General features: G+C 38.3%; 1 protein-coding gene across 1 annotated transcript in view; it reads left to right on the plus strand.

Moving 5' to 3' along the window:
- Positions 1-26,838, plus strand: part of FREM2 (FRAS1 related extracellular matrix 2) — a 142,266-nt gene that overhangs the window by 83,858 nt on the left and 31,570 nt on the right. The window contains exons 6-13 of the mRNA XM_075085802.1: positions 39-290; positions 16,991-17,140; positions 19,074-19,283; positions 19,566-19,763; positions 21,506-21,670; positions 21,748-21,930; positions 25,297-25,427; positions 26,341-26,499. Coding sequence (XP_074941903.1) covers positions 39-290; positions 16,991-17,140; positions 19,074-19,283; positions 19,566-19,763; positions 21,506-21,670; positions 21,748-21,930; positions 25,297-25,427; positions 26,341-26,499 — 1,448 coding nt within the window. The remainder of the gene's footprint in view (positions 1-38; positions 291-16,990; positions 17,141-19,073; positions 19,284-19,565; positions 19,764-21,505; positions 21,671-21,747; positions 21,931-25,296; positions 25,428-26,340; positions 26,500-26,838) is intronic.

Raw genomic sequence — 26,838 nt, forward strand, 5'->3', positions numbered from 1 at the left:
ATGGTATGTATACTGACTGTTTTCCTTTCATGACACAGGAACAGCATCTGGCACTGCCCCAACCTCTGTGCTTTCTTACTCTGACTACATATCCAGGCCTGAGGATCACAACAGCGTTCTACGTTTTGACAAAGACGAACGAGAAAAAATGTGCCGGATCGTCATCATAGATGATTCCTTGTATGAAGAGGCTGAGAGTTTTGATGTTTTGCTGAGCATGCCAATGGGTGGAAGAATTGGTGCAGAATTCCCAAGCACTCGAATTACCATTGTACCTGACAAGGATGATGGTAAGACATCATGTAACAAAATTATATTCCCGGTTCAGGACAGAAACGACAAATAGCATCACACTCAGATCAGCATGTAGAAATTGGATTTTTGCACTTCTTTTTGGTGGTTAAAAGACATGCCACTTCCATCTTGAGATATGAAAATACTATTAGAAAGCTATGTGGGTTTTTTAAAGTATTTAATATTGATATTTGATGGTTTGAGAAAATCACATAAGCAGTGATAGGAGTAAGGAGATGCACCTTTCTTTCAATTCTATCACAGTAACAGGTGTAATCCAAAATATCACCCTGCACAGGCACACTTTTATGTGTGATTCTGAGGCTGTGTCCACAAAGCCTTCAGGCCCATTGCAGTATGCTCCAAAGGGCCATGTTAGAAGCCCTGGTGGACCAGAAACCATCTAGCAGCTGCTAAGAGGCAAGCTATATTCCTTCTGATTTGATGCTGCATTTAAATTTCTGCCTGGAAGTGTCCACGTGTGCTTCCTTTGTCTTTTTAATACAAGTAAATAATCAAAAGACAGTAATGTTGCTTTAGAAATTGCCTGAGTAAGGAAGTCTGAGAGAATGATGTCCTTTGTTCAAGTGGTCAATAGCTATGATATATTTCACTGTAAGGGATATTTCTGGTGGTGATTAGAGAGGTCTGTGACTAAGGAAGAGTAGAATCAGCACACTGTATAAACCAGGTGCTTTCAAAAATACATGTAAATATTATTGTGGCCTCAAGCCTCTCCTTCAGTGTCCCTAGCATTGGTGTGGCAGTTCTCTAGGAGTGGTAGCAAAAAGGTTTCCTGGCACAGTTGCCCTCATCTATGCATGGAGTTTGGAGGCTGATGTCTCAACTGTAAATTCTGTGAAAGGAATACTGATAAGCTATTTTAGTCCTCTCTACGAGGCCATAAACCATCTATTGTGACACTGTCATATTTCCTAAAGAGGTAGTGTGAGGAATTATACAGTACAGTACTCTTTGAAAGGCTGATGCCAAGATAGACGGTTATTATCAGCACAGTGATTTCTCCCTAGTTAAGGATATAAAAGGCAGCTCTTAAAGGCAGGAAGTTGACACCCATCTAATTGCATCGTAAATACTCAGTCTGCCTGAAATTTCTCACGTGTAATCCTGTGACAGAGGTGACTTTGTTTTCTTTGTGGAGCATTTGGGTGATCATATAGCACTAATGAATACAAGAGTTTGAAATAACACTTGTAAAGTAACAGATCATATATCAAATACAAGCTGAAATAGAAATATGTTTATCTGACTTTGCTGTGAGAGCAAATACAGGTTTATTTCTGTAGGTTTTTTACAGAAATTTGATTTTTTGAATAATTTTGATGAATTAATGAACTTTGTAGATAGCAGAACATAGAATATTGGGAGAATAGCTATAAAAAAATATATCCATGAAGAAGCTGATTACCTAGCTTTTGAAGGTGTTCTGACTGCTTAAAATGTATACAGAAAGTTTGGGATGGCAGGAACATTTCTCCAAGAGATTATTTAAAACAGAGATGAGTTGAAATTAGAGCACCTAACTTCAGTGGGAACCTCAGTGCCTGTGAGGGAACAATTTTATACGCTGTTTTGGGCATTTAAAATATGATATTATCATTTATAGGCTTATACAGTCATTTTAACAGTAACCTAGAGTGACTGAATAAGAAATGATGAAAGTTAAGCAATCACAACATAGTGTAGAACTTAAGTTTATGAAACTCCCACAAGATATTAGGGAAGTTAACAAGAAACCTCCTTTATTTTAACACTGCCACTAGAAAATGAGAGAAGTAATTTTGTTTGTATACCACCATTCAGTTTTAATAATAATCTTATGAGAATTATTTTAAAAAGCTGGGGAAGCGTTTGGGATATTAGAGTAGAACATTTTCATTTTGTAACAATTGAGACACCTACATTTGCTGATAAGAGTAAACAAAATTTTGGATATTGAAAGATAAGGGGGCTTTGAAGGGTATGTTTTGTCTTTTTGCACCCAAAATGTTGCATATGTCATATTTGAAATAGTGTGACAGAACTCCTTTTTGCTTTCTGTATCAGTGAAAGTACTCCCACAAAAAATTCCAGAGTGTTCAAAAACTTACTGATAATTCACTTACCCCTAAAGTTTCTACCACACATGCTTTTAGTTTGCATAAAAGCATAATGCATGGTAACAGAAAAGTCTATGTATTTTGTTTCATCTGAGATCTTTTGTGCTGCCTCTTCTATAAAAAGCGGAGTACAGACTACAGAGTAGATAAATTATAAGTTAAACCTTACATATTTATTTACGTATTCATAAACACATATATATATGTGTATGCTTATTTAAGGTTGTCTATATACACACGTATTTATGTAACTTGTGAGCAAACACACAGGCGGTCACGATTGAAATTCTGCATAAATAAGGAGGGGATTTTGAGCAGCATTTGTTATTATTGTTTGCAGTGCAAAGAATTAATTTTAATAAGTTAAAACATTATGCTATGTGAAATAAGAAGTGTTTTCTTTAGCTTTTAACAATATAATTCATAAAATGCCCAAGGTAGAGGTGGATAAAAGCTTTAGCATGGATATAATAGCCTATGAGCTACAGTAATGTTATAATACTATTTCTGTAGTCCACTTTAGTCTCTTTACATCTACTGATATATTTTTCTCATTGTTTGTTTGAACTCATCTTCTACTTAACAAAGTTTCTTTGGACAAATTTCGCAGCATGTCATTAAGATGTGATTTCTCCAAGTACTGGGACTGGATTACCATTATGCATTAACTTCTTCAGGTCAAAAGAGACAAACAACAAAGGTCAGAGTTTAATAATACTACACAAGATCTTTCCTATGGAAGTCAAGTCAGCACTTGCAACATTAGCTTATCTCCTCTGGTATTCAATGTAAGTTAATTAGGAAACATTCACCTTCAGTACCTATCATCAAAGTCTTTTCTTCTTCTATTTCTAGAGAAGGCCCTTAGGGTCTAACTAAAATAGCCGAGTTGCTATACAATCATGACAATAAACAAAAAGTAAAAGAGGTGTGCTAAACTTTCTAGTGAACCAGAGTATATTAAAGAAATTCCTGGCAACTGAATACTTTAATTGGGGATTATACAGTTATGCTGTGCTGCAAAGCACAATTGGAAAAAAAGTAATAGTATGTAGAACATGCATAGGTATTGTTATATATTGTGAAAGGTGATTTTAAAATTGGTGCTGCTGTTGAGACCTTTCTTAATTTGGAAGGGACTTTTCCTGATAGGTCCTGAAGTTGGAGACAGATATAAAAGAAGAAAAGGATTAAGTTAATGAAATGCACAGCAGAATAAGTTGCACGTGGAAATCTTGGATTCAAAGTTACACGTGTCACTACAGTTTAAGCACTAAAAATAAAAAAAAAAAACAACATGGATCTGTTTGGGTCAGAGGGGATAGTTACTAACTGTGAACCACTCGAAGAAATGCAAATCATCCACTTTTGGGGTAGCAGTAATCTCACTTGATACTAGCCGTCTATACATTTAGACATCTCATTCAAGCAAGCTATACCAGGATCCTTCTATAGTTAACAAAAAGAGAGCTGTAACCCCAGGAACCATCCCATCATAGGAGAAGTATCTAAACTGTTGAGATCAATCACCACGGGTTCCTGGTGCATCTGAATACATTGATTTCTGACAGTAGATATAAACCCTACCCTTAGAAATTTAATTTGCAGTTCAACCCAAAGTCATAAGCACTACTGGGCATGAAGGTTTTGTTCTAATTTTGTGTTAAAACAGCTCCTACTATGAAATGCCATTAAACAAAGAGAGATACATGGCTATTCCTGCTTCATAAAATAATTATGATTTCTAAGAAAAATCTAAAATAATCTAGTTGAAATCTAAAGAAATGAATGCTGAAGAGTGTTTCAACAGGTATTTAGATGCTTAAGATAAAATCCACAAGCAAACAAAAAAACTCAACCATTTTCCATACGAATGTGAACTCGTTTTACTAAATCTAGCCAGAATTCATGGGCTGAACAGCTTGTCTTCATGCATTTCAAAGATTTGGGGGATGAATTGAAATCTCTGAAGAATTTGAGGTCAGTTTATTGGCTCAGGGCATACCTATCCTGCACAGGGTTCAGCATAAAGCTCATTCAGAGGAGGCACTTCATATAAGAGATCAGTATTATGCATCTAGGAAAAGGAAGATAAGGTTGCTGTGCCTTTTTCATTCCCCTTGGATTGAGTAGCCCTGGAGTAGAGTCTCAGACCCTGAAAGCACTCAGATCCCAGTCTTTCATGGAAATGTCTTAATCTGCAGGCACTTAGCAACTAAGCAATATCAGCCTGGAAGCACTCTGTTTTTCTAACTGAAGCTGTGACTCTGAAATAATTTCACATATATAGACAAAAAAATCACAGAATCCCAGGTTGGAAGGGACCTCAGGGAGCATCTAGTCCAACCTTTCTAGGTAAGAGCACAGTCTAGACAAGATGGCCCAGCACCCCGTCCAGCCGAATCTTAAAAGTGTCCAACGTGGCCAAGTCAACCACCTCCCCAGGGAGATTATTCCAATGATTGACTGTTCTCACTGTGAAAAATTTCCCTCTCATGTCCAATCAGAATCTCCCCAAGAGCAACTTGTGTCCATTCCCCCTTGTCCTCTCATGTGACTCCATGTAAAAAGGGAATCTCCGTCTTCTTTGTAGCTACAAATGAAATTAAATTTTTTTGTTAGTATTCATCTGGTACTGAGGCGCCTGAAATTCGGTTCCAACACTAACAGCATTACTATGTTGTTTGCAACAAGTCTGATACAAAATGCTTTAGTCCTTGCAGCAAGGCTTGCAGTCAAATCTCTGCTCTCTCACAGTCAAATGCATTGATTGTGGCTGGGCTGCTGATTTGGACTCTTGTTTACTTACTCTGTTCTGTTTTGTGGGCAAATTTTAAACTTCTAGTTTGTAATCACATTTGGAAACCAGAAGAGAAGAGGTGTGATGAATGCAGAGCTGGAATTTTGCAGCTAAGAGAAGAATGTTTACAATTATTTTATTTGCTTCAAGTTGTTTGTCAGTGGCTGTCTTCCCATGTGATTTTAATTCCATGCTACTGTATTTAGTGTTGCCATGAGAGCACACAGCCTTACAGCCAGGCTGACAAACAGTCATCTTGCCTTAGTGGAATTGTTGAAGACTCATGCTGTTCACAGCAGGAAGTACATTAAATACATTTGTTCCACTTCATTCACATTAGATGGGCAAGCAGCCGTTCAGATTTCTGACATTTCTGCATCAAGGCTGGGAAAGCAAAGGACTCAGGTTTATGTTGGAGCTTTGCTTACCATTTTCTTTCTACCTACTCAACAGAATCAATCACTTGTATCATCCATATGATAGAGGATAACACTATCTGGGAATATTTTACAACTGAGTAAACTGGATAATGATATGATAATGCAGAAAGCCAATGTTAGAGGTCATACAGAACAAATTCATTCTTTAGTCTTCTGGAGATTTCTTTAAAATACTTGCTGTCACTCCCCCTACAGTTAATTGAGCTTCGGAAATCCTAGACCATGTTCTGGATATCAGTAGCCACTAGCACTTGTCCAACTTGCTTGGAGTAGTAAAGTCCATATTGATGTTCACTATCAATGGCCTGAAAAGAGGCAGAAAGTCAGCGCTGCAGTGCTATATTGTAAATATATGCTTTGCATTAAGTCTCCCAGAAGGCATACAGTACCAACTAACTTTCAGTGTCTGTACTGAGCCAAATTTCCAGCTGATGATAATTAAATATTCTATTAGTAACATAGCTTGTTAGAGGGACATCCCTATCTCACAAGGCTATCTGGAATCTCCTTGTTTCCACTGGCCTCTGAGGCAGGTAATCAAATGTGTCTTCTTCTTTTCAACAGTAGGTGTGCCATAACATTATGGGTGGTTTGTTGGTCTTGGTAGCTAACATCTGCTAGTCTATTTGTACAATTTTAGTTACAACCTGAATGCTATAGGCAGAGCATGCCCAATGTTATATTACAGACTGGAACCATGATTTGGCCAAGTATCCTTCACCATTCTCTGGAGATGACTAAAACAACAAACTAGTTGTTCTTTTTTTTCCTCTCTACATCCATCTTTGACTACTTTCTCCCTTTTCTATTTTTACAGTGCCTGTGGGTCTTATACCTCTGGCACTTCTGTGCAGCTTTTAACTTCTTCTGTCCTCTTATTAGGTGAAATCCCTATATGACCCCTCCCCTTTCCCCAGTCTGTGGCAGGTGGTCAGATTGGCAACTAATCAAGGTGAAAAGTGGAAGACAGTCAATTTATGACACGTGTTATACTCCCAGTTTTCTTTACTTACAGTTTCTTGTTATCACCAATTCAAAAGCGTGAAAAATGTTCAATTTATGATGATAGCTTTAAAGATATTGGAAAGTCCGTTTGCTGTATATCACAGAAATAAACTGATGTCATATCTTGGACATTCTATAAAGGCAACTGGGTACATTTATGATTTTGCTTTTCCAGCATTATCTGTTACTTGCAGTTTATTATATGTGTGTGTGCACAGGTACACACACATTACGTATGTATGTATGAACTACAGATGTTGGATTAATCTCATCATCACTTAGCTGCTTAATAACTAGGTATACAGGCTAACCTTATGACCTAGGCTGCTTTAATAGTTAAGGAGGACAGACAGTACTTTGTCACATCTGTTTCAGATGGCTCCTTTACAATAGAGAACTCGGCTAGTCGAGCAGCATATCCCTAAGCCTTCACTACTGCAGGTTCTTAAATGGTTAGCTCTATCAATTACCAGAGTTCTACATGAATTATAGTAGTATTTCTAGGAGAGTGTTGAAATATAGAAAACAGCTTTTGAGTTTTGTACTTGAAGCACATAAAATAGTTGATAAGCAGAAGGTACAAGATTGCATGAACTGTAGAACATTGATATTCTCCATTAAATCTAGAATGAGTTAAATGAGATTATGTTCTTACATGTACTGATGTTGTTTTCCAGAGCTTAACAGATCATTGTTTTATGACAGTCCACTCAAGAGTATATTGAAAATCTTTCTCTCTACTGTCTTCCTGTAGCATGTTATATTTTTTATGGGTTTGGTCTTTGTACTACAGATCTTACATTTATTACAGAGTGTTTGAAAATGTAATGAATGCCAAGCAAACCATTCTAAATTAATTATTTGTTCTTGGTTGCTTGTAATTTTAGGGAGTGAACTCAGGGACCTAGCAAGTGTTTTGAGTGTTTAAGATTTGGATAATCAAGTTGTGTAGGACATGTTGGTGTCCTAAGGTTTCTTGAGATCATCTTGCTTCCTCTGAAGCTCCTTATACTGAGACTTTGCCATTTTGCTCATCAGTCTTCGAAGACCCAAAGGATACTGAACATCAGAGTAACCAGTGTACCCCATTGGGCTTTAATGACATTGATTCTCCTTTTAAATGTGTAAATCATCAAAGGATTAACTCAGTTATTATCTCACATAACTGTCTGTCAGGCAACTCTTTTCTCTTCCCTCCCACATGAATGGGGTCAGAAGTCAAAAAGACAAAATTCAAGAGCTTTTAACATACAGCAGAGGATGTTTTCTGTCATTAGAGCTCTGCTTTTGTAGTCTGATAAGTCTGGCTTTTGTTCTGTTTTCACTTCTGTTCTGTTTTCTTTCTGTTCTGTCTTCTCTGCTTAGTCCCATCCTCAACATCAGCTCTGGTAAAAGGACCACAGAAGATCTCTTGCATATTTTTCTTCTCAGACCTCAGTGGAGTTAATGTGCTTACATTGTATGGGGGCCTATAAGAAGTTGTTTCTGCCAGTTAAGCTAACTCGACATAAATACCATTGTGACTGAATAGTAAAGGTGCCAAAAGCTAAAGTCAGAATTGGGGCAGAGTTCCTTAGCCTCTCTTGTGATATGGTCAAGATGTCTCCAATCCAGAAAAGTCTGCATATACACTTAGGCAGAAGAACAGATTTAATAATTATCCACAGGAATGGATAGGATCATAATTTTCTTTTAAAAATGTGGTACAAGCTGTGCCAGAAATTATATGCAAACACCAACCTCCACCAGGAAAACAAAGTTATTTTACATTTCTTGGTTGTGCTATTCCTCTTCCATGCACCATTTCTAGTAATGATAGTTATAATAATAGTGCCTCCTTTCCTCTTCATTTATTCTTCAATGAAACCAAACACATTTGCTACTTTGATAAGATTCAGATTTTTAATTAATTTTATTAAAATTAATTTAACAACCTCACTTCTGTGCCTGGTAAGATCATCGAACAGATCCTGGAAGATATGTAGAAACGTAAGGAAGACAGGGAGGTGATTAGAGACAGCCAACATGTCTTCACCAAGGGAAAATTGCACCTCACTAATCTAGTGGCCTTCTATGATGGATCGACTATGATGGATCAGTGGACAAAGAGTGTGGGATTTAGTGCACCCTCAGCAAGTTTGCAGATGACACCAAGCTGAGTAGTACAGTTGATAGGCTTGAGTGAAGGGATGCCATCCAGAGGGACCCGAGGTGTGGGCCCATGTGAACCTCATGAAGTCCAACAAGGCCAACTGCAAGGTCCTGCACCTGAGTTGGGGCAATCCTCAATATCAGTACAGAGTGGGGGACGAATGGTATGCCCCCCCGACGCAGAAGGACTTGGGGGAACTGGTGGATGAAAATTTGGACATGAGCTGACAATGTGCGCTTACAGCCCAGAAAGCCAACCGTATCCTGGGCTCCATAAAAAGAAGTGTGGCCAGAAGGTTGAGAGGGGTGTTTCTCCCCCTCTCCTCAGCTCTTGTGAGACCCCACCTGGTGTGCTGTGATCAGCTCTGGGTTCCTCAGCACAAGAAAGACAAGGATCTGATAGCGTAGGTCTAGAGGAGGGTCACAAAAATGATCAGAGGTCTGGAACACCTCTCTTATGAAGAAAGGCTGAAAGGGATGGGCTTGTTCAGCCTGGAGAAGAGAAGGCTCTGGGGAGACCTTGTTGCAACCTTTTTAATGTATAAAGGGGGCTTATAAGAAAGATGGAGAGAGAATTTTTACCAGGGCCTGTAGTGACAGGACAAGAGGCAAGAGTTTTAAACTTAAAGAAGGCAGGTTTAGATTGGACATAAGGAAGATATTTTTTATGATGAGATTGATGAGACACTGGAACAGGTTGCCCAAAGAAGTTATGGATGCCCCATCCCTGAAAGTGCTCAAGGTCAGGTTGGATGGGCTTTGTGCATCCTGATCTAGTGAAAGATGTCCCTGTGCATGGCAGTGGGTTGGAGTAGGTGATCTTTAAAGGTCCCTTCTAACCCAAACCACTGTGATTCTATGCAAAATTGTGCATTACTCTCAGAAAATGCACAATTTGGATTTAGTTTGATCTTTAGGATATTGTTATATCCTTTTTCTCAAAGTCCAATGGCTTTCAGTGCATAAGATGCTCACCCATTTTCAGCATGCATTTACTTTTTTGAAGGTCCAGTAATTCTGTGTTTGCTATTGAGTCTCCACAATTTCCTTGCCATCTTCCTCTCAGCTCATTACCAAAAAACAAAATGCTTGCTTATCATTCAAAAGCCTTACTAGTACTACTTGCTAACCAGTGGAAATCTGAGGTGGGAAGAAAACATATTTGTCATCACTATGACTTTGGGCTTTAAAATCTTAAAGACCAGGGTCATGATTTAAGTGAATGATGTTACAAGGTATTATAAAGAAAACATTCCTAGAATGACCTATTGTGATATTGTGGTTATGTTTCTTGATGTGAGTGTCGGTGTGAGGAACACACTTTGAAAGAGAAAAATTGAAAATATTCTTCTCAAAAAAACTTCTGGTTTTGCAAATATACTTATTACACTCAGATCCTCTCTACGGACTGCTTTTTCTGCAGGGTGGGGTAGTAAACTAATTACCCAATAAAATGTGAAAAACATGTTTGGAAATAGCTATGTGCTATATCTTTAGGTAGCCTGATTTCTAAAATGCTGCTCAGCTTCTCCTAGGATTTCTGTTTGTAGGAGTCCTTATCTGTAATCTCATGTATGAATCACTGACTGTGAGCTCCTTCACACTTGGCCTCCTTGTGAGGTACCTGTGTGTGGTATATTTAAATACTACTGCCAAGACCCCACCATTTATCTGCCTGCCTCTGTTTCATCAGTTCACTGAGAATTTGTAACTGATGCCATTTCCTGGGCCTCTTACATAAAAATAATCTCATTCATTTGAAAAATAGAACATGTAGAGGATTCTGAGTTGGTTTCATGCTCTGTGGGAGGTCTAGCCAGTAGGAAAAAGGTATGTGAGAGTCAGATGGTTGCTGCAGGCAATAGCAGCACATTTGGGTGTGTCCCCGTGTTCCAGAGTGTTTGTTTCTTCAGTTATTAGTCTTTATATTTTTATTTACATTCATAAATGAGGCAATTATTTGGATTATTGAATAGTTTGGGCAAGTGATTGGAGCATGATGTACTTGTGGCAGAAAAGATCTTTTGGCCCTGTCCTCAGACTCTGAATATAGGAAAAGCTCCTCTGACACCTGTGATAGTTCCAGTGATATCAAGGTCTGTAGTTTATAACTTGAGGGTGCATGCAAGGATTATAACAGTACTACTTCTACTAATAAATATTTTCACATATATATGAATCTGGTATTTTGGAAAGATAACAATGTTTCTCAGCAAACCAACAAAGGTAAATTCAATGCTTCCAAGAGAAGGTCATTTACAGTAGTCAACATCACACATTAGCCTTTCTCCTGAAATGCCAGTTATAGCTGAGAGACAACTTAAGACTGTTCATTACCATCTTGTACATAATAGTTAACTAATTGTTGAAAAATTCATCTTCAGTTTAAAGACATACATCTTGAACTGGTTGAGCTACAGCATGGCTTCATGTACTCAGATGTCTTTGCTTTCCATGGTTCAGGTGGACCCTGTACTTCACCTAGTTATTACTGAACCATTATGAATTGCAACCTGTCATTACGCAAAATCAGAATTTGCTCAGTTCTTCAGGCTGCAAAGTATGCTGCAGGCTGTCCTTGCAGCAAGGATGGGACTGACAAAAGAGTTAAAATGTAAAGTTCTATATTAATTAGCATGTATCATAAATTAATTAAAAGTGAATCATATATAATGTTGTTGATAGCAGTTACTGATCTCAATTCACACTGTGTTACTCTATAGATATTATGGGGTTAAGTTGCCTAAAATGACAGTAATTCAGTTGTGAACCAGTCCGGTCAATGGATGGCATTGCCTTTGTAGATTAAAAAAAAATGTGCATTTTTCTTTAAAAATAGAACTGGATTTGGTAAAGGTTGCATTAATTTGTGTCTGCCCTTTTACCTGCTATAATGTTTGCAGTATCCTTTAAAAATCATTTTAAGTTGCTAGACAGAAATGGGCTGTTGAGACAAATGGAAATGCAAACATTATTTGCTTGAGATAATGTGTGTGGCAATTTGGCTGAAACTAGTAATTTTGATTCTGAGGTGAATTTACTTTTTGATTGCAAAAGTTATGGCAACAGTGCTAAGCAGGTGAAAGCTATTAAGATTACAACATATGAATTTGAAAAGTAATATGTTTTGACCACATCAAATGAAAAGCTATTGGCGTTTGCGCAATAGGTACCTGCTCTAGAACTGAGCTCTGAGTGTAATCTTGACCCTGCTTCTACAGCATTCAGCAAAAATAAATTACTTGACAAATTAAATTCATTGTGCTAAATGCAAGCTCAGTTGCTTGCATGGCTTCAAGTATGTGCAAATAGCTACAGAATGGTGCTATGTAGTTTCAGATGGTAAAGTCCTCTTTCGTAATATCATAATATAAACTTTTTGTAATGGACAGGTTTTCTGAGCTTTTCCGAGCTTTTCCTTTGCTCCCATTAATGTGCATATATGACAGAGATTACAGAAGTTAACCTTTACTGGTATTAAACAGTAAATGCCCATTCCTTCTCAAATGTAATGGAACTCTTGTTCTTAACTGGTCTGTCTACAACTCACACACTTTACGTTCGGAAGGGTGGAGTCTCTTGTGTTATAGACTCAGCAGCTCAGTCATTAAATGCTAGCTGTGATATTGAAATGCAAGTAAGCATTGTGTAGGGAGGTATACATTCTCTGGGTATGAGCCAGATCAGGTCCAGAGGAAATCTGGCCATGTTTATCCTTTGTTATGTCCAAGCTAATTAGCTGTGTAATCCATCAGGGCTCGTTACTTTGGACACAGCATTGCACTAGCATGTCTAGACTGTACCAGAACAGACTAGTACTTGCAAAGCACTGTTTTGCACTTTCTACATTACCACAACAGATTTCTGCTAGCTCTGGCAACTCATGAAGTTCACATCATAGCCATGTTTGTACTGTGCATAAAAAGAAGGAAGGCAAACAGCTTATTGTAATAAAAACAATGCAATGCTACAGGCTTGGGGAAGAGTGGCTGGAAAGTTGCCTGGTAGCCAAGGACCTGGGGATGCTGGTTGACAGCCACTGAACATGAGCCGGCAGTGTGCCCAGGTGGCCAAGGCCAACGGCATCCTGGCTTGTATCAGGAATAGTGTGGCCAGCAGGAGCAGGGAAGCGATTGTCCCCATCTACTGGTGAGGCCGTACTTCGAATACTGTGTTTAGTTTTGGGCACCTCAGTACAAGGACATTTTGTTGCTGAATTGTGTCCAGAGAAGGGCAACGAAGCTTGTAAAGGATATGGAAAACAAGTCTTACGAGAAGCAGCTGAGGGAGCTGACTGCTTCTCCTAGTTCCAATATCTAAATATGTCAGAGTGGCAGGCGTGTTTTCTTCTATTATTTATCTCCTCCTGAGAGTATATACATATTATACATAGCATACATGTACATGTGTATCTGTCACTGGAAGCATGTATCACGGAAAATCACTTTAGTATTAAGGCTTATCAAGGTGTCAGCACAAGAGTCTGTTCTTTTATGTTTGTCCTAACTATCCTGCCTTACGTATTATTTGCACTGGCAGCCCAAACCAATTGTAGCACCTGGCATATCTTACAACCAACCTACTCTTTTGCCATGCCCCTCTAAAGCAGATTGTAAGGATATCATTTTAAAAACAAAAGCCCCCTTGGAAAAAAATATTTTCTTGTTATCGCATTGATTTTCTGATATACGTTCAAAGATAGACCTATTTCTAACAGCATGAGAAGTGTGTTTGTTTTCCTGCTTGATGACTGACTAGTGCTGTAGTTGATATACACTCCTGACTGTCTAAGTACAAAGGCAAGACAAAGATTTCATTTCTGTGCCAAGAAAACTGGGACTAAAGCTCCTAACCTTTCTCCTCTGATTATTGTAACTTCATGCCAGTGAAATCTGTGGGTCTGAACAAAAAAAACTCTAAAAAAACTTCCTCTTATTTCTGTAAGAGGAACCATTAAATTTGCAGTGGTCTCTCTTCAGAGTGATTACTAGATTAAAGACGTGCTGTAAGTGAGCCCGCAGTCATTGAGCAGAGTGTTTTCCAGCCCTGACCTGAGAAACACAATGCCTCCCCTGTTACTAGCTTGGCTTTGCTACTTCCCCTGGGGAGCCACTAACACAGCTTACAGGAAATGAACTTACAAAACATTTGTAAGGGTTTGTTTCCTAGGAAGGGTAACCATGCAGAATGTGTCTTTCATTGAAGATACATGCCTCAAAAAGTGTGAAAAACTCACTCTGGAATACAAGGCAACCTAACTGAGGGTTTAGGCATTTTTATGTTTGGCTGTGACTACAGAAACAACAGTCAGTGAGGATTCTTCTTCAGCATCAGTAAAGCAAGCATTAAGATAACACTACAAGAAAGGAACAACATTTTCTTTTATATCTTCTATGTAGTTTAAGGCAGATCATCTAAGTTCCCTGTGTAGACAGCGAGTAGGAGGGAATGCTTCCAGGCCTCCTCAGATTTTTCTCACTGCAGTGAGTGATACGTTCCACCTCTCCTTCTGTATGCTCATTATGCTGGGAAACCTCCTGGAATGGCCTTTGTCCTTGCAAACTGAGAGCAAGCAGGCTGAGAATGTGAGTACCTCTCACTTAAGTGCTTAAAATGAGGTGCAGCCAAGTCCAGATCTAATTCCAGAACCTACTGGGACATCAATATAGAGAGAACAGGATTATAAAAATGAGGTTAGACTTGGGCAAGTGTGCTAAACTTTAATAATGCTGTTTAAGAAATGACATGTAGTAGGTTTGATAATATTTTTAACTGCCTTTATCTAACTGTTGGTGTATTCATGACCATTTGGTCTTAGTAGGCATTCTGTATTTTTAACCTCTAGAGGCTGGATGAGTCTTTGACCATCTTCAGAATTTTAGAAGATCATTGTATGTGTGAAATGGCACATTTCTTTGCAGATCTAATATCCAGTTCTGCAGTATCCCTGTAAGTAGAAGTCTCATCAAAGTTAATAGTAATTGTACAAAAAGGTCCAGAGAGTGTATCCTATTCACTGTTAAAAATGTTTTAGATAAAAGCTTCACAGCCCCAAATATAAATGAAACTACTGACAACCCAGTCCCTATAGGCAAATAATGTAAGATTGTGTGCACACACACATTTAAATACACATAATTTTCAATTTTAAAAAAAAATTAAATTGGAACTGAAAGCCTTTTCATCTACCAAAGTTAGACATTTGCCAAATTTGTCTTTCATCTTGCAAAGGCTGCTGACCTTGATAACGCTCAAGCAGGTCTATGAATCTGCACTATTTTTCAGTAAATACATTCAGTTCCATGATTTGTTACAACCCATGATTTTAGTTTTAGCGGATAAGTAGAGAAGCAGCTGCATTTGTTTCACTGATGTGGAATAATAAGGGGTTTCGTTTGTTTGCTTGTTTTTTAGTAATCTATTTTGGCAGTTGTGAAATACAGGAGAAATCTTGAAAGCAGGAAAGAAAATAATTTTCTCCAAAACTTCCAATTTACCTCTTGAATGCAACTCCTAAAGATGTATTATCTGCTGCCTTCTCAGATGAAGTTTTGGTTTAGTAATAACTGAGTAACTACTTTATATTACTCCTGGTTAGCTTTACTTAAATACCTATTTTGTTTTGTTCAGTTCAGGTTTTTTCTTTTTTTAAATAAATAAGCAGTCTACCACAGAGAAGATTGTTCCCATACACCGTGTAGTCAGACTGCCCTCAAGTACTTCAGAAAAGCGTAGGTATTTTCTCTGTCTGGTTATCCTACAAGCCTCTCCAAAACCTTCAAGATACAATGTCTTCACACTGTTTGGTTTCATTGAGCTCAGTTGTAGCCCGAAGCAGGTTCTTCACTTCCAAAACATTTGCTCCATTGTAATAGAAGACATAGGTTTTGAAACATACGTATAAGCTTAAGAAAATTTGACTGAATCATGGAAATGACGGGCCCAGCTTCCACTGATCATTAAAAAGGGTTTGTGTCTCCTCCTTTGGGTAAGTTGTACCTTTTCTGTATGCTAGACATACCCCTGTAGAACCATAAACTTTTTCAGTCATTTCCTTTGATTTTTTTCTGTTTTTCTGTGCTTGATGAAGGAAAAGCATTCCTACTGGCACTGATAAAGCACTGATTAATTGCTATGATCTTTGTCAACTTAATTCGAGTTGGCCATATACTGTATGGTATTTTCAAGCCCATTTCTGATATTGTAACCTCGTGACTATAATGAATTCTCACTCGGCAACATAAGAAAATCGTAATGAAATACAAAGAGAACTTGTGCAGGTCTTCAAATTCAATCCCAGCTGCTGGGGAAGGTAGGTATGATTTCTGCCACGCAATGGGAAAACTGAGGCACTGGCTGTGTGTGCTTACTCTTATACATTTGAAACAGGAATGGAAGGGATAGAAGAGGAGAGCTGATATACATCCAGGACGAAGCTGGGCTATGTTTTTAAGCCTGTTTACTTTGTGAAATTGCTGTGGGTAGAAAAACTGAAAAAGGGAGGAAAAAATTAGGATAAACAATATGTCTGTTAAGTGGGATAATGCTTAACCTCCTTTGCTTTTTGATCTTCTTTCTTATAAACCATGGAACTTAAATATTAAGATAAAATACGATTCACGTTCCAGTTTACATGAAATAAGATTGATTTTGTTTTAAATGCTACATGCGGGGGAACTAAAATTAAGTATTTGCCCCTTTGGTTAGCTGGAAAACATTTCCAAGAGCAGCTCCAGTTATATATCATGTTCCAGTCTGGTTTTAGCAACAGGAATCTGTGAGAGCATTCAAGTTAAGCTTTTGTTATCTATATTCACCTTTGTCTGTTTGCACCAAAGTGAAAAATGCAAGGAATTTTCTGGCTTGCACACAGGACTCAGCTCAAATAAGTTTAATGAGATAATACATTTGGTTCTGCACACAGATTCATACCTGCTGACATGCAAAGTTGAAAATGTAGGAGGCAAGAAAAAGAGCATAGCACTGATATAACAATTGTGGTCCCAAAATAGGCAAACCAATATATGAGAAGATGACAAAAATACCTTAAAAAAAAAGCTTTGTTTCACTTACTGGGAAGAGCAAAGTGCTCTTCATTGTCTAATGTGGATTTTATGCTCTCCTGTTGCATTCAACGTAAGGTAAATAAACATTTATGGACATTATTCCTCTTTCACCAGAACCAGCATTCTACTTTGGAAATGATGAATACTATGTTGATGAGAGTGCTGGCTATGTGGAGGTACGTGTCTGGAGGACTGGAACTGATCTGTCCAAAGCTGCCTCTGTTACAGTGAGGTCTCGCAAATCTGAACCTGTAACTGCAGACGGTAAGTTACTGTTTTTCTCTAGTTTCTTAATACAGGTCAGAACAAATGCTAGTACATTTGGTCTTGATATAGATTCAACCACGTAAGTGAAATTTATGTGTCTTAGCAGATCTTTCTTCTTAGAACAAATTAAGAAGTTACAGAATTTCTCTCAAAGAAATAAGGAGTAGGAGCAACTGTGAAGTACAGCACTAAGAGACATGCCTGCAAATCCTCATACAGTCCCACAAAGGCAGTTGATTACTGTCTCAACAGCATACTCTAGGCACAGAGTTATAATCACTGGCAATGTGCAGAGTTTGGTCCTCTCATTTTTACTGTAGGCCATGAGAAATTATTATCTAGTATCCTGTTCGGCAAGAGGACTGCTACAGCTGTGTGGTTCAGTGATGTTTTGATAGGACCTTTGTCTGCAGAATCAAGTGTTAATATACTCTATTTTTTTTTTTCACAAATCACAGTGTTTACAACTAAGACATTTATATAGAGACAGCATAAAAATTGTCTTCCTTAAATGCTTATCTTGAGTGTAATTGGACAGTAGAGTTTATCTTCTCAACTAATTTTCAATGAGGCAAAATTGCATAAAACTTTTGTTTCAGGAATATCTAAACAACATATATGTATCATACATAACATATGATAATAATATTTCTTATTAAAAGGAAAATTATGAAGCCTGAAAAAAATATATGATTACTTCATCTCTGACCTTGCTGTATATGACCTAATGTGTTTATCTCATAATGAATATTTTAATTATTTTATTTCTGAGGAAAAAAAGTACTATCTTATATTAAGAATCTTAATTCATTGTGCCAGGACTTCTAGGACTCAAAACTAGGAATGTCACAGCTCTTAGACTCTCTAGTCTGTTGGTCACACCCTGAAAGCTCTGACATGGCTGTCTGCCTGTAAAGCCATGAACCTGGTTCTTGGTCTTACACAGTGCAGCAATGGATCTGCTGCGCTGAGCTGCCAGTCCTGGTGTCCTGCTTAGCTCTGGGGTAGAGCGGCAGGGACTCTAGGCAAGTGCCCATCTGATAATGGCCGTTAATCTTGCCAAATTTTGTCAAATTCACAGGATTCCAAACCTAATTTCAATTTCGATGAAACTGTTTCCTCCAAAGTTTTGTTTCAACAGCTTTGCTGCATAGTCTCCCCCAAAAATTAATGTTAAAGCTCAGTCCTTCACTGAAGTCCTAGATGCCTTCAATGCTTCTGTTCCAAGATGGAGTGTCACGTTTTAGTCAGCACCTCGTTATGCTTGCTTTCTCATTGGCTTGTTATGGGTTGGCTTGCTTTGCCTAAATTAAAAAAAAACAAAACAAAACATAAAAGCAAGCCAAACCCAGATCAGTCTGTCTTCAACAGTCATGAAGGTGCCAGACCTCACCTGACATGGTCTGAGCAGAATTTGATTCTTTTGGTTTCCATTCACTCTGTTTTACACAATTGCTCTGAACAGCAGTTCTTCCTTACAGCCAGCCTTTTCTCCTTCCCTTTTCAGTCTGGTCTCAAAAATTCCATCTTTGCTACAGAATAATAAGAAATTTCTTTCCAAAAGACTTTGCTTCTCATCCAGTCTGTCTCAAAGCTTTTTGCTTACTTTCATTTCTCCTTTAAAACAAATTTTATTAGTTTTAGTGGAATGACTGTTGGTTTACAACAGAACAGAATGAGCCCCATTTTGTGACTTGAATCACTAAATAAAGAGTAGCTTAATATTGACTTGTTTTATTGTATAGTCCAACTTAGATGGTCAAAATATATTTTTGCTTTACATGACTGCCAGAATATGGCAAATATTAAAACTATATTTAAAAAAAAAAATACAATTACCCACAATTAACTGCCTAGTGATATTTTTATCTTTCATTATATGTAACACAATTTATTAATTTGATATTCTTTATCTCTTTTCCATTGGTAGCCGGAGTAGATTATGTAGGCATCAGTCGTAATTTGGATTTTTCCCCCGGAGTCAATATGCAGACATTTCGTGTGGTAATTCTGGATGACCTTGGACAGCCAGAGTTAGAAGGAATTGAGAAGTTTGAACTTGTGCTAAGGATGCCCATGAATGCTGCCCTTGGAGAACCCAGCAAGGCCACCATTTTCATTAATGACTCAGTGTCTGACTGTAAGTAATAATTTTTCTTACCTTTCCACATTTATGCAGGAGGTTGATGACTGCAATACACAAATAGCACTTGTCCTTTTGAATCACACCAAAGCCAGTGAATCTACATGTTTCAGCTGCAAACAATGTATTAAGTCATTTGCTGTCTAGCTGCTTATGTTATATACCTGGTACAATGTAACATAACTAAACATAACATAACTAAATTTGAAATAGTGGAGGGAAGATACGATAACTTTTGCAGTTATACTTTACACGTGCTTTTCATGTTTTTCTGCCCAGTGCCTAAGATGCAGTTTAAAGAATCTGTATATGTAGGCAATGAAAATGATGGACAGATATCTGCCATGATATATAGGAGTGGGGATATCCGACACACATCCACTGTGAGATGCTATACAAGGCAAGGTTCAGCTCAGGTAATGATGGACTTCGAAGAACGTCCTAATACTGACAGTTCCATCATCACATTCCTTCCTGGTAAGCTCTTGAAGCCTTTAGTCTACCATGTTTAGTTTTGCTTGGCTTTGGTTGGTTGGTTGGTTTGGTTTGTTTTAATTGTGTCTTCTCATAAAGTAATGCCAAAAAGACCATTCTGGAAAACCAAGCTTTTTTCCATACACGATGGGCAGAGTGCACAGAGATTATGTTGTCTTCTTTTGCTTCACTTCTGACCTAGAGGGATAATCAATAGGAAGAAAAGGGACTCTTTTCATATAAGTTCAGCCTAAGTGCCAGGATCTTTTTGGTAGCAAAAGAAGGTTCAGCGTAAGACAATAACAGAAGCACAGGCCTGTTGTCAGAATGGGAACTTCGGAAGCTCTGCACTTTGTTAAGCAGATCTCTGGTAAATACGTTTGACTTTCACGGAAATGAGTAATAGATCTTTCAACAGGGATATAGCTCTCTAGTTTCTGTTTGAATTTTTTTTTCCACCAAGGCATTCCTAAGGCAGTTCACCGATATGGGTACTTAATATCTCACATCAGAGATGAAATACAAATAAACCAGATTACTACCTTGAAAGAATATTGCCTGATTCCTTCTATTTGTGCAGAAAACAGTTTAGTCTTTTAGTCCTTTAAGTTTACACACAAATAATATTTTTTACAAGCCCTAAACAAGTTTTGTTATTGCCATTAAATCCTTGGTATGCCCTTATCACAGAAGTTATGACTTTCATACTTCTGTAGACATGTATCATAGTTCTTCAGTAAAGTGACTTATTCAGTCTATCTTTATTTAGAGCTGGCCTCATGTTTTAGTCCTGTCATGTACTCTATACCTTTGCCATTGCTTCTGTGCAACCAGGAAAGAGAGTCCAACTTATTAGGATTAATGGATCTGGGCCCCTTGGGAAGCGACTTTCCTCTTTTTTTGAGTGTCGGTCTACCATTTCTCCTTGAAGACAAGTAGCAAAGAGGTCTGCTAGGACCATATCTTGTTTCCATAAGCTTCTTAGGTATGTTTAAGATGCAGCAGTTTCAGTGCAGTTTTCACATTTCCTGTGTAACAATGAACAGGATTAATATTTTGAATTTTTTTTCTCCTCCTAATGAATAATTTATTTTCTACAGGGGGGAAAAATGACCTCAGGAAATGAATACAGTCAGCATCCTGGTCTGGTTCTTCATCTGGAAGAGCCTTGATCATATTTGATTGTATAATGATGAAAAAATACTATAAATTGGCCTCATCTCTCTCTTCATTGTCACTTGGAATCAGTGGGAGTTTAAAAGACATTCAGATCAAATGGAATAATATAGGTGAAGGTCCACACAGTTGGAGAGAGACCAATCAAAAGAGAGTTGAAATAAAAAACTCCAGGACGAAATTACTGTTAATATTAGTGAAAGCTTCTATTACTCTGCTTCCTTGTGCAAGTATTTATTTTTTAAATGCACACTGTGGGAGAGGTAACTGAGAAGGAGTATTTTATTCTAAGATAAAACAAAAGGAACAATGCGTCTGAAGTGGATATACCGAATAGAAACTTGTCTTAGAGAAGTTCCAAAATTGGGGATTCTACTTTAATGGGTTTCCATAGAAAGGTAATTACTGCTAATTCTGCTTTCGCTATTGTCATTACTCATTAACTTATGTGGTGTCAAGGTGGATGCCTTGGCCAGCAGAAGCAGCTTGTGTTTCCTTGAACTCGAAGAGAAGTGCTGTAATAGAGAACACCTAAGTTCTGCATGGTATTACCTTCAGAATGATTTCAGGTGAAACTGAGAAACCTTGCACACTGGTGCTTGTGGATGATACTTTCCATGAAGAAGAGGAAGAACTACGCCTGGTTCTTGGCACTCCAAGAAGTGATTCTTCCTTTGGTGCCTCTATTGGTGAACAAAATGAGACGCTGATAAAGATTCAGGATGACGCCGACAGTAAGAAATTACTTTGTTGTTGTTGGCTTTTGGAAGCCCATTTGTGTGCTCTAAAACCACTTTTCTTCTAATTACAGAGGCTATTATTAAGTTTGGTGAGACCAAATTTAGTGTGAATGAACCAAAGGACACAAGGCAAGTAGCAGTTGTAAAAATCCCAGTGCTTCGTCTGGGAGACACTTCCAAGGTTTCTGTTGTGAGAGTTCATACAAAGGATGGATCTGCTTCTTCTGGAGAAGACTATCACCCTATATCAGAAGGTAGGATCGTTTAGATGATTATCACATCTTACTATTTGTTTTTATTCATGACTGTAACATAATGTTTGAAAAATGAAATATCTTTATGAATAGAATACCTTGCAACCACATCCATTAATACATTTTGCTATTCAAATTCAGTATGAATAGGGTCCCATGTGGTATGCAAAAGCCAAATTACTCTTGGAATACTAGATATCAGTGAAGATATTTACAAAAGAATTGTGACTTCTTTAAAACATATATAGCTCAAGTAACTGTGGAAGAAATATGTGAGTGTCGCCTTAGTAACATTTGCAAATTCAAATTCTCAAGAAATTCATTAAGCTAATGGCTTTTGCTCTGTGTAGGAATTAATGTCTATTTCTGTTTGGTTTTCTACTTTCATAATTAAGGTTTCTTTCTATATCTCTGCAATTCACTGCCTGCTGCTCCTCACTAGTAATGAATGAGAAGCTGTGCAATAGAATGAGAAATTTCCTAGCTGATAAACTTCTTTCCATTAATAGCCCACCCACATGGTTTAGTGAATGACTAATAGAATTTGTAACACTAAGAATTTTTTTTTCCACTAAAGTTTATGATAATACATGACACTAATCTGTGTTTTAAGATTAATCATTCATTGCTGGAGTGTTTTCACAGTTTTGGATAAACTGTTTTGGTTTCCAGTCCAGCTGAAAGATAGGACTTATTTTTGAACACCCAGCAACAACATTGGGCTTTCTCCAAATATTGTAGAAGAGGCATTTCCCGTTAGTAATACTTGAAGAGAAAAACTGTTAGCAATAAGGAAATTATTAACCCAGAACTTGCTAATTCCAGTCACTTTGCCTCCTGCGTTTGAAAGTTTTTCTCTTTCCTCCTGAAAACCACAGGGATTTTTAGTGTCAGCTAACACTTATCCTGTACACATTACCTATATGCATTGCCTTGCTCACCCTCTCCCCGCATTGACAGCACATGAAGCAGAGTTTTCAAGGGAAACATGCCACTGCAGAATAAGAGGCTCTGGGCCTCTGCCCAGAAGCCTTTGAGAAAGGTCTGTGATCCATAGGATTTCCCCCAGGTTTCAGAACATCTGTGGGTTTAGGGAGCCCACATCCCTAACTGAGTTATCTGAAGGAGGCATGACAAACTGAAATTCAGTAAAACTCATAGTTCTCACACAGCGTATTTATTACTGCAAAGACTGTTTTCATGGCTTAATAACACTTAAGGCTGGAAGGATCATTAGATCACTTAATCAGATTGACTGTGGTTTGCAAGATTCTCCCAGTTTCCCCCAGATACTTCTGTACTGAGCTCGATAACTTTTGCTTAGAGAAAGTATATCCTTCCGAAGTGGCATCCAGTCTTGGTTTGAAGAGAGGATGAATGTTTCTTAGAGTTTTGCTTCACTGATCAGTCCCTATCACTTATCTGTGCCTTATTTTCCATATATACTTCAGCTCTCATCCACTACCACTTATTGTGCCTGTCCCTTTAGAGTGCAGAGCTCTTTAGCACCCGGTATTTTTTGTTTATGATGGTATTTCAATATACTAATTAGAATATTACTTTCTGCAAGTCTTTTTTTCCTTCTAGTCCTCAGTTTCTGTCGGTCATTTCTGTGCCATCTTCAGTTAATTTGACATCCTTTAAAAAAATAAAGATAGTAGAAATACACCTCCTATTTTCATATCACTCCTACCCATTCCATACACAAATGTTAAATAGTTTCTGTACTTCTTCCTTCAGTAGTTAATACAACCAAGAATCACAGTACTCTTCTAACTCTGTCAGTGTGGTGGGTTGACCTTGGCTGGATGCCAGGTGCCTACCAAGCCACTTTATCACACCCCTCCTCAGCTGGACAGGGGAGATAAAATATGACGAAAGGCTCATGGATCAAGATAAGGACAGGGAGAGATCACTCAGCATTTACCGTCATCGACAAAACAGACTCAACTTGGTGAAATTAGCTTAATTTATTACCAATCAAGTCATAGTAGGGTAATGAGAAAATAAAAACGAAATCTTAAAACACCTTTCGCCCACCCCTTCTGTCTTCCTGGGCTCAACTTCACTCCCAAATTCTCTACCTCCTCCCTCCAAGCAGCACAGGGGGACAGGGAATGGGGGCTGTGGACAGTTTATCACATGTTGTCTCTGCCACTCCTTCCTCCTCACACTTCTCCCCTGCTCCAGTGTGTGGTCCCACCCATGGGAAACAGTCCTCCACAAACTTCTTCAGGGTGGGTCCATCTCACAGGCTGCAGTTCTTCACGGACTGCTCCAGTGTGGGTCCCTCCCACAGGGCACAGTCCTTCAGGAACAGACTGCTCCGGTGTGGGTCCCCCATGGGATCACAAGTCCTGCCAGCAAACCTGCTCCAGCGTGGGCTCCTCTCCACAGGGTCACAGGCTCCTTTGGGCATCCACCTGCTCTGGTGTGGGGTCCTCCATGGGCTGCAGGTGGATATCTGCTTCATCTTTACCCTCCATGTGCTGCAGGGGGACAACCTGCGTCACCATGGTCTTCACCATGGGCTGCAGGGTTATCTCTGCTCCCATGCCTGAGCACCTTCTACCCCTTCTTCTTCACTGACCTTGGTGTCTGCAGGGTTGTTTCTTTCTCATATGCTCACTCCTCTATTCTGGCTGCTGTTGTGCAGCAGGTTTTTTTTTCCCTTCCTAAATATGCTATCACAAAGGTGCTACCACCATTGCTGATGGGCTCGGCCTTGGCCAGCAGCGGGTCCATCTTGGAGCTCACTGGCACTGACTCTATCAGACATGGGGGAAACTTCTGGCATCCTCTCACAGAAGCCACCCCTGCAGACCCCACACTACCAAAACCTTGCCACACAAACTCAATACAGTTAGCCAAGATTGAACTTTTTATCCGCCATGACCCCTGAATTTTTTTCAGGGGCAATGTTTCTCAAAATGCATTACTTTTTTTGTATACCTCTAGTTTTGTGCCTTATTTTTGATATATGCTATTGTATTAAAATGCATTTTGTATGAGTAAGACCTGACAATACTTTTTATTTAGAATTATTCAGTCTTTTGGTTTTTCATATATGTTACCAACATTTATTTAATAATTCGCCCCAGATAATTTTCAAAATTTTAATTTCTATTAGACTAAATCTGGGTCTTCACAAATCTCTCTTGATAATGATAATGCTTCATTTTCAATGATTTCTGCATGTGTCCACTGCTATTCATTATTATTATTTTTAGCATCAAATATATTAAACTAAGCATATGAACATCTGTAATTTGAAAAGTATTAAGTGCCATCTCTCATGGCTGGGTCTAGATTTACAGCTTGTTATGAACAACAGATTTATTTTTAAGTGTCTCATTATATTTTTAGAAATTGAGTTTAAGGAGGGTGAAACACAGCACTTTGTGGAGATTGAAATTCTCTTTGATGGAGTAAGGGAGATGAGAGAAGCCTTCACTGTTCACCTGAAGCCTGATGAAAACATGGTTGCAGAAATACAGGTAACAAACTCATGCAAAGCCCTCAATAATAAAACCTGGCAAACAGACCTTTGTTTTTTCCTGGCTCATAGCTTTACTCTTCTTTTAAGGTTTATACACGCTATCTTGGTTTGTATCTTAAAAGACGAAGAGGATCATCCCAGCTGACACAGTAGCACCTACCCAAAACAGTTTCTTGCCATGACAATAATGTTCATGGGTTCATAGAGACAATGAGAGGCTGAAGTCTTCAAGGTATCATTTCAGACACATTCTCCCCATAGAATCAGTCCTAAAAACTGATGTCCTCTTGGAAACACTCTCTGGCAATACAGTATAACCTCTATGCAGTAAAGAGAGCAATCAGGTGAAATATTACTTCTTCAAAACCATGTTAATATTATTCTTGTGTGAAATGAAATAACCACACGTTCTCTTTATTTAGCATTATATCATGCATACTTTTAATTTAAACAGTATATTCCTCTGATTCTACATAAAATGTTCTTCAAACTCTTTGGTCGTTTCATTGGTATCACACCGTATATAGTCTGACTCCATGTAGCTGGACAGCAGAGACACAGCCTTTGCTGATGACAAACACCCCACTTCCACCAGACATTAAAGCACACAGTGCACATTAGGGTTCTACGAGAATTCTGATGTGATTCAAGAAAGCTGGGACACAAGGTTAAAGGGTCTCGTATCTTCAGGTTCTGAAAATAAAGAAAAATCATTTTAGCTCTTGTTTTTTATAGTCTGCAATATACTTTCAAGTGCCTCAACCCTTTCTCAATAGCTCATTCAGTTGAGGTTTTAGAACTTATTTTGGGACAATGTTCAAAGGCTAGACATATTCTGATCAAGGTCCAGCTTGAACCCCCTTGTTTATTTAAATGTTCACAGAGGACTCTTTCTGCCTTTGCATTGTCAGACAGCCAAGGCCATTGTTTACATTGAAGAAATGAACAGCATGGCAGATGTCACCTTCCCCTCTGTCCCTCAAGTTGCATCCCTTTTGATATATGATGATACTTCTAGAGCCAAAGACAGAACCAGTCCCATAGCTGGCTATCCTGTCATCTGTATCACAGTGAGTATCTCTGAGGAAAGATAGTACAAAGTCTGTGTATGGATTTTGTTCACTGGATTCACTCGGTATCAATCCACATTGTTGTGAGTCACACGAGTTCATGTGTATGGCCTAAGAGTTAATCTAATTTTTCTGGATAACAAATCAATTTTCAGGAGGACAAAAAGCATAGAAAGATGTTTCACTTGTTCATCACTAAGAACAATTTGATACTCACACTATGTCTGTGAGTGCATGACCTTACTATTTCCTGCATTATCTTGCCTTGATATGCAGGGTTAAAATCTGTGGAGATAACAGATGAGCTGGTGTTTTCAATGAGTGCCACAGACTGAAAAA

Source organism: Phalacrocorax aristotelis, chromosome 1 (genome assembly GCF_949628215.1).
Source record: "Phalacrocorax aristotelis chromosome 1, bGulAri2.1, whole genome shotgun sequence".
Taxonomy (NCBI): domain Eukaryota; kingdom Metazoa; phylum Chordata; class Aves; order Suliformes; family Phalacrocoracidae; genus Phalacrocorax; species Phalacrocorax aristotelis.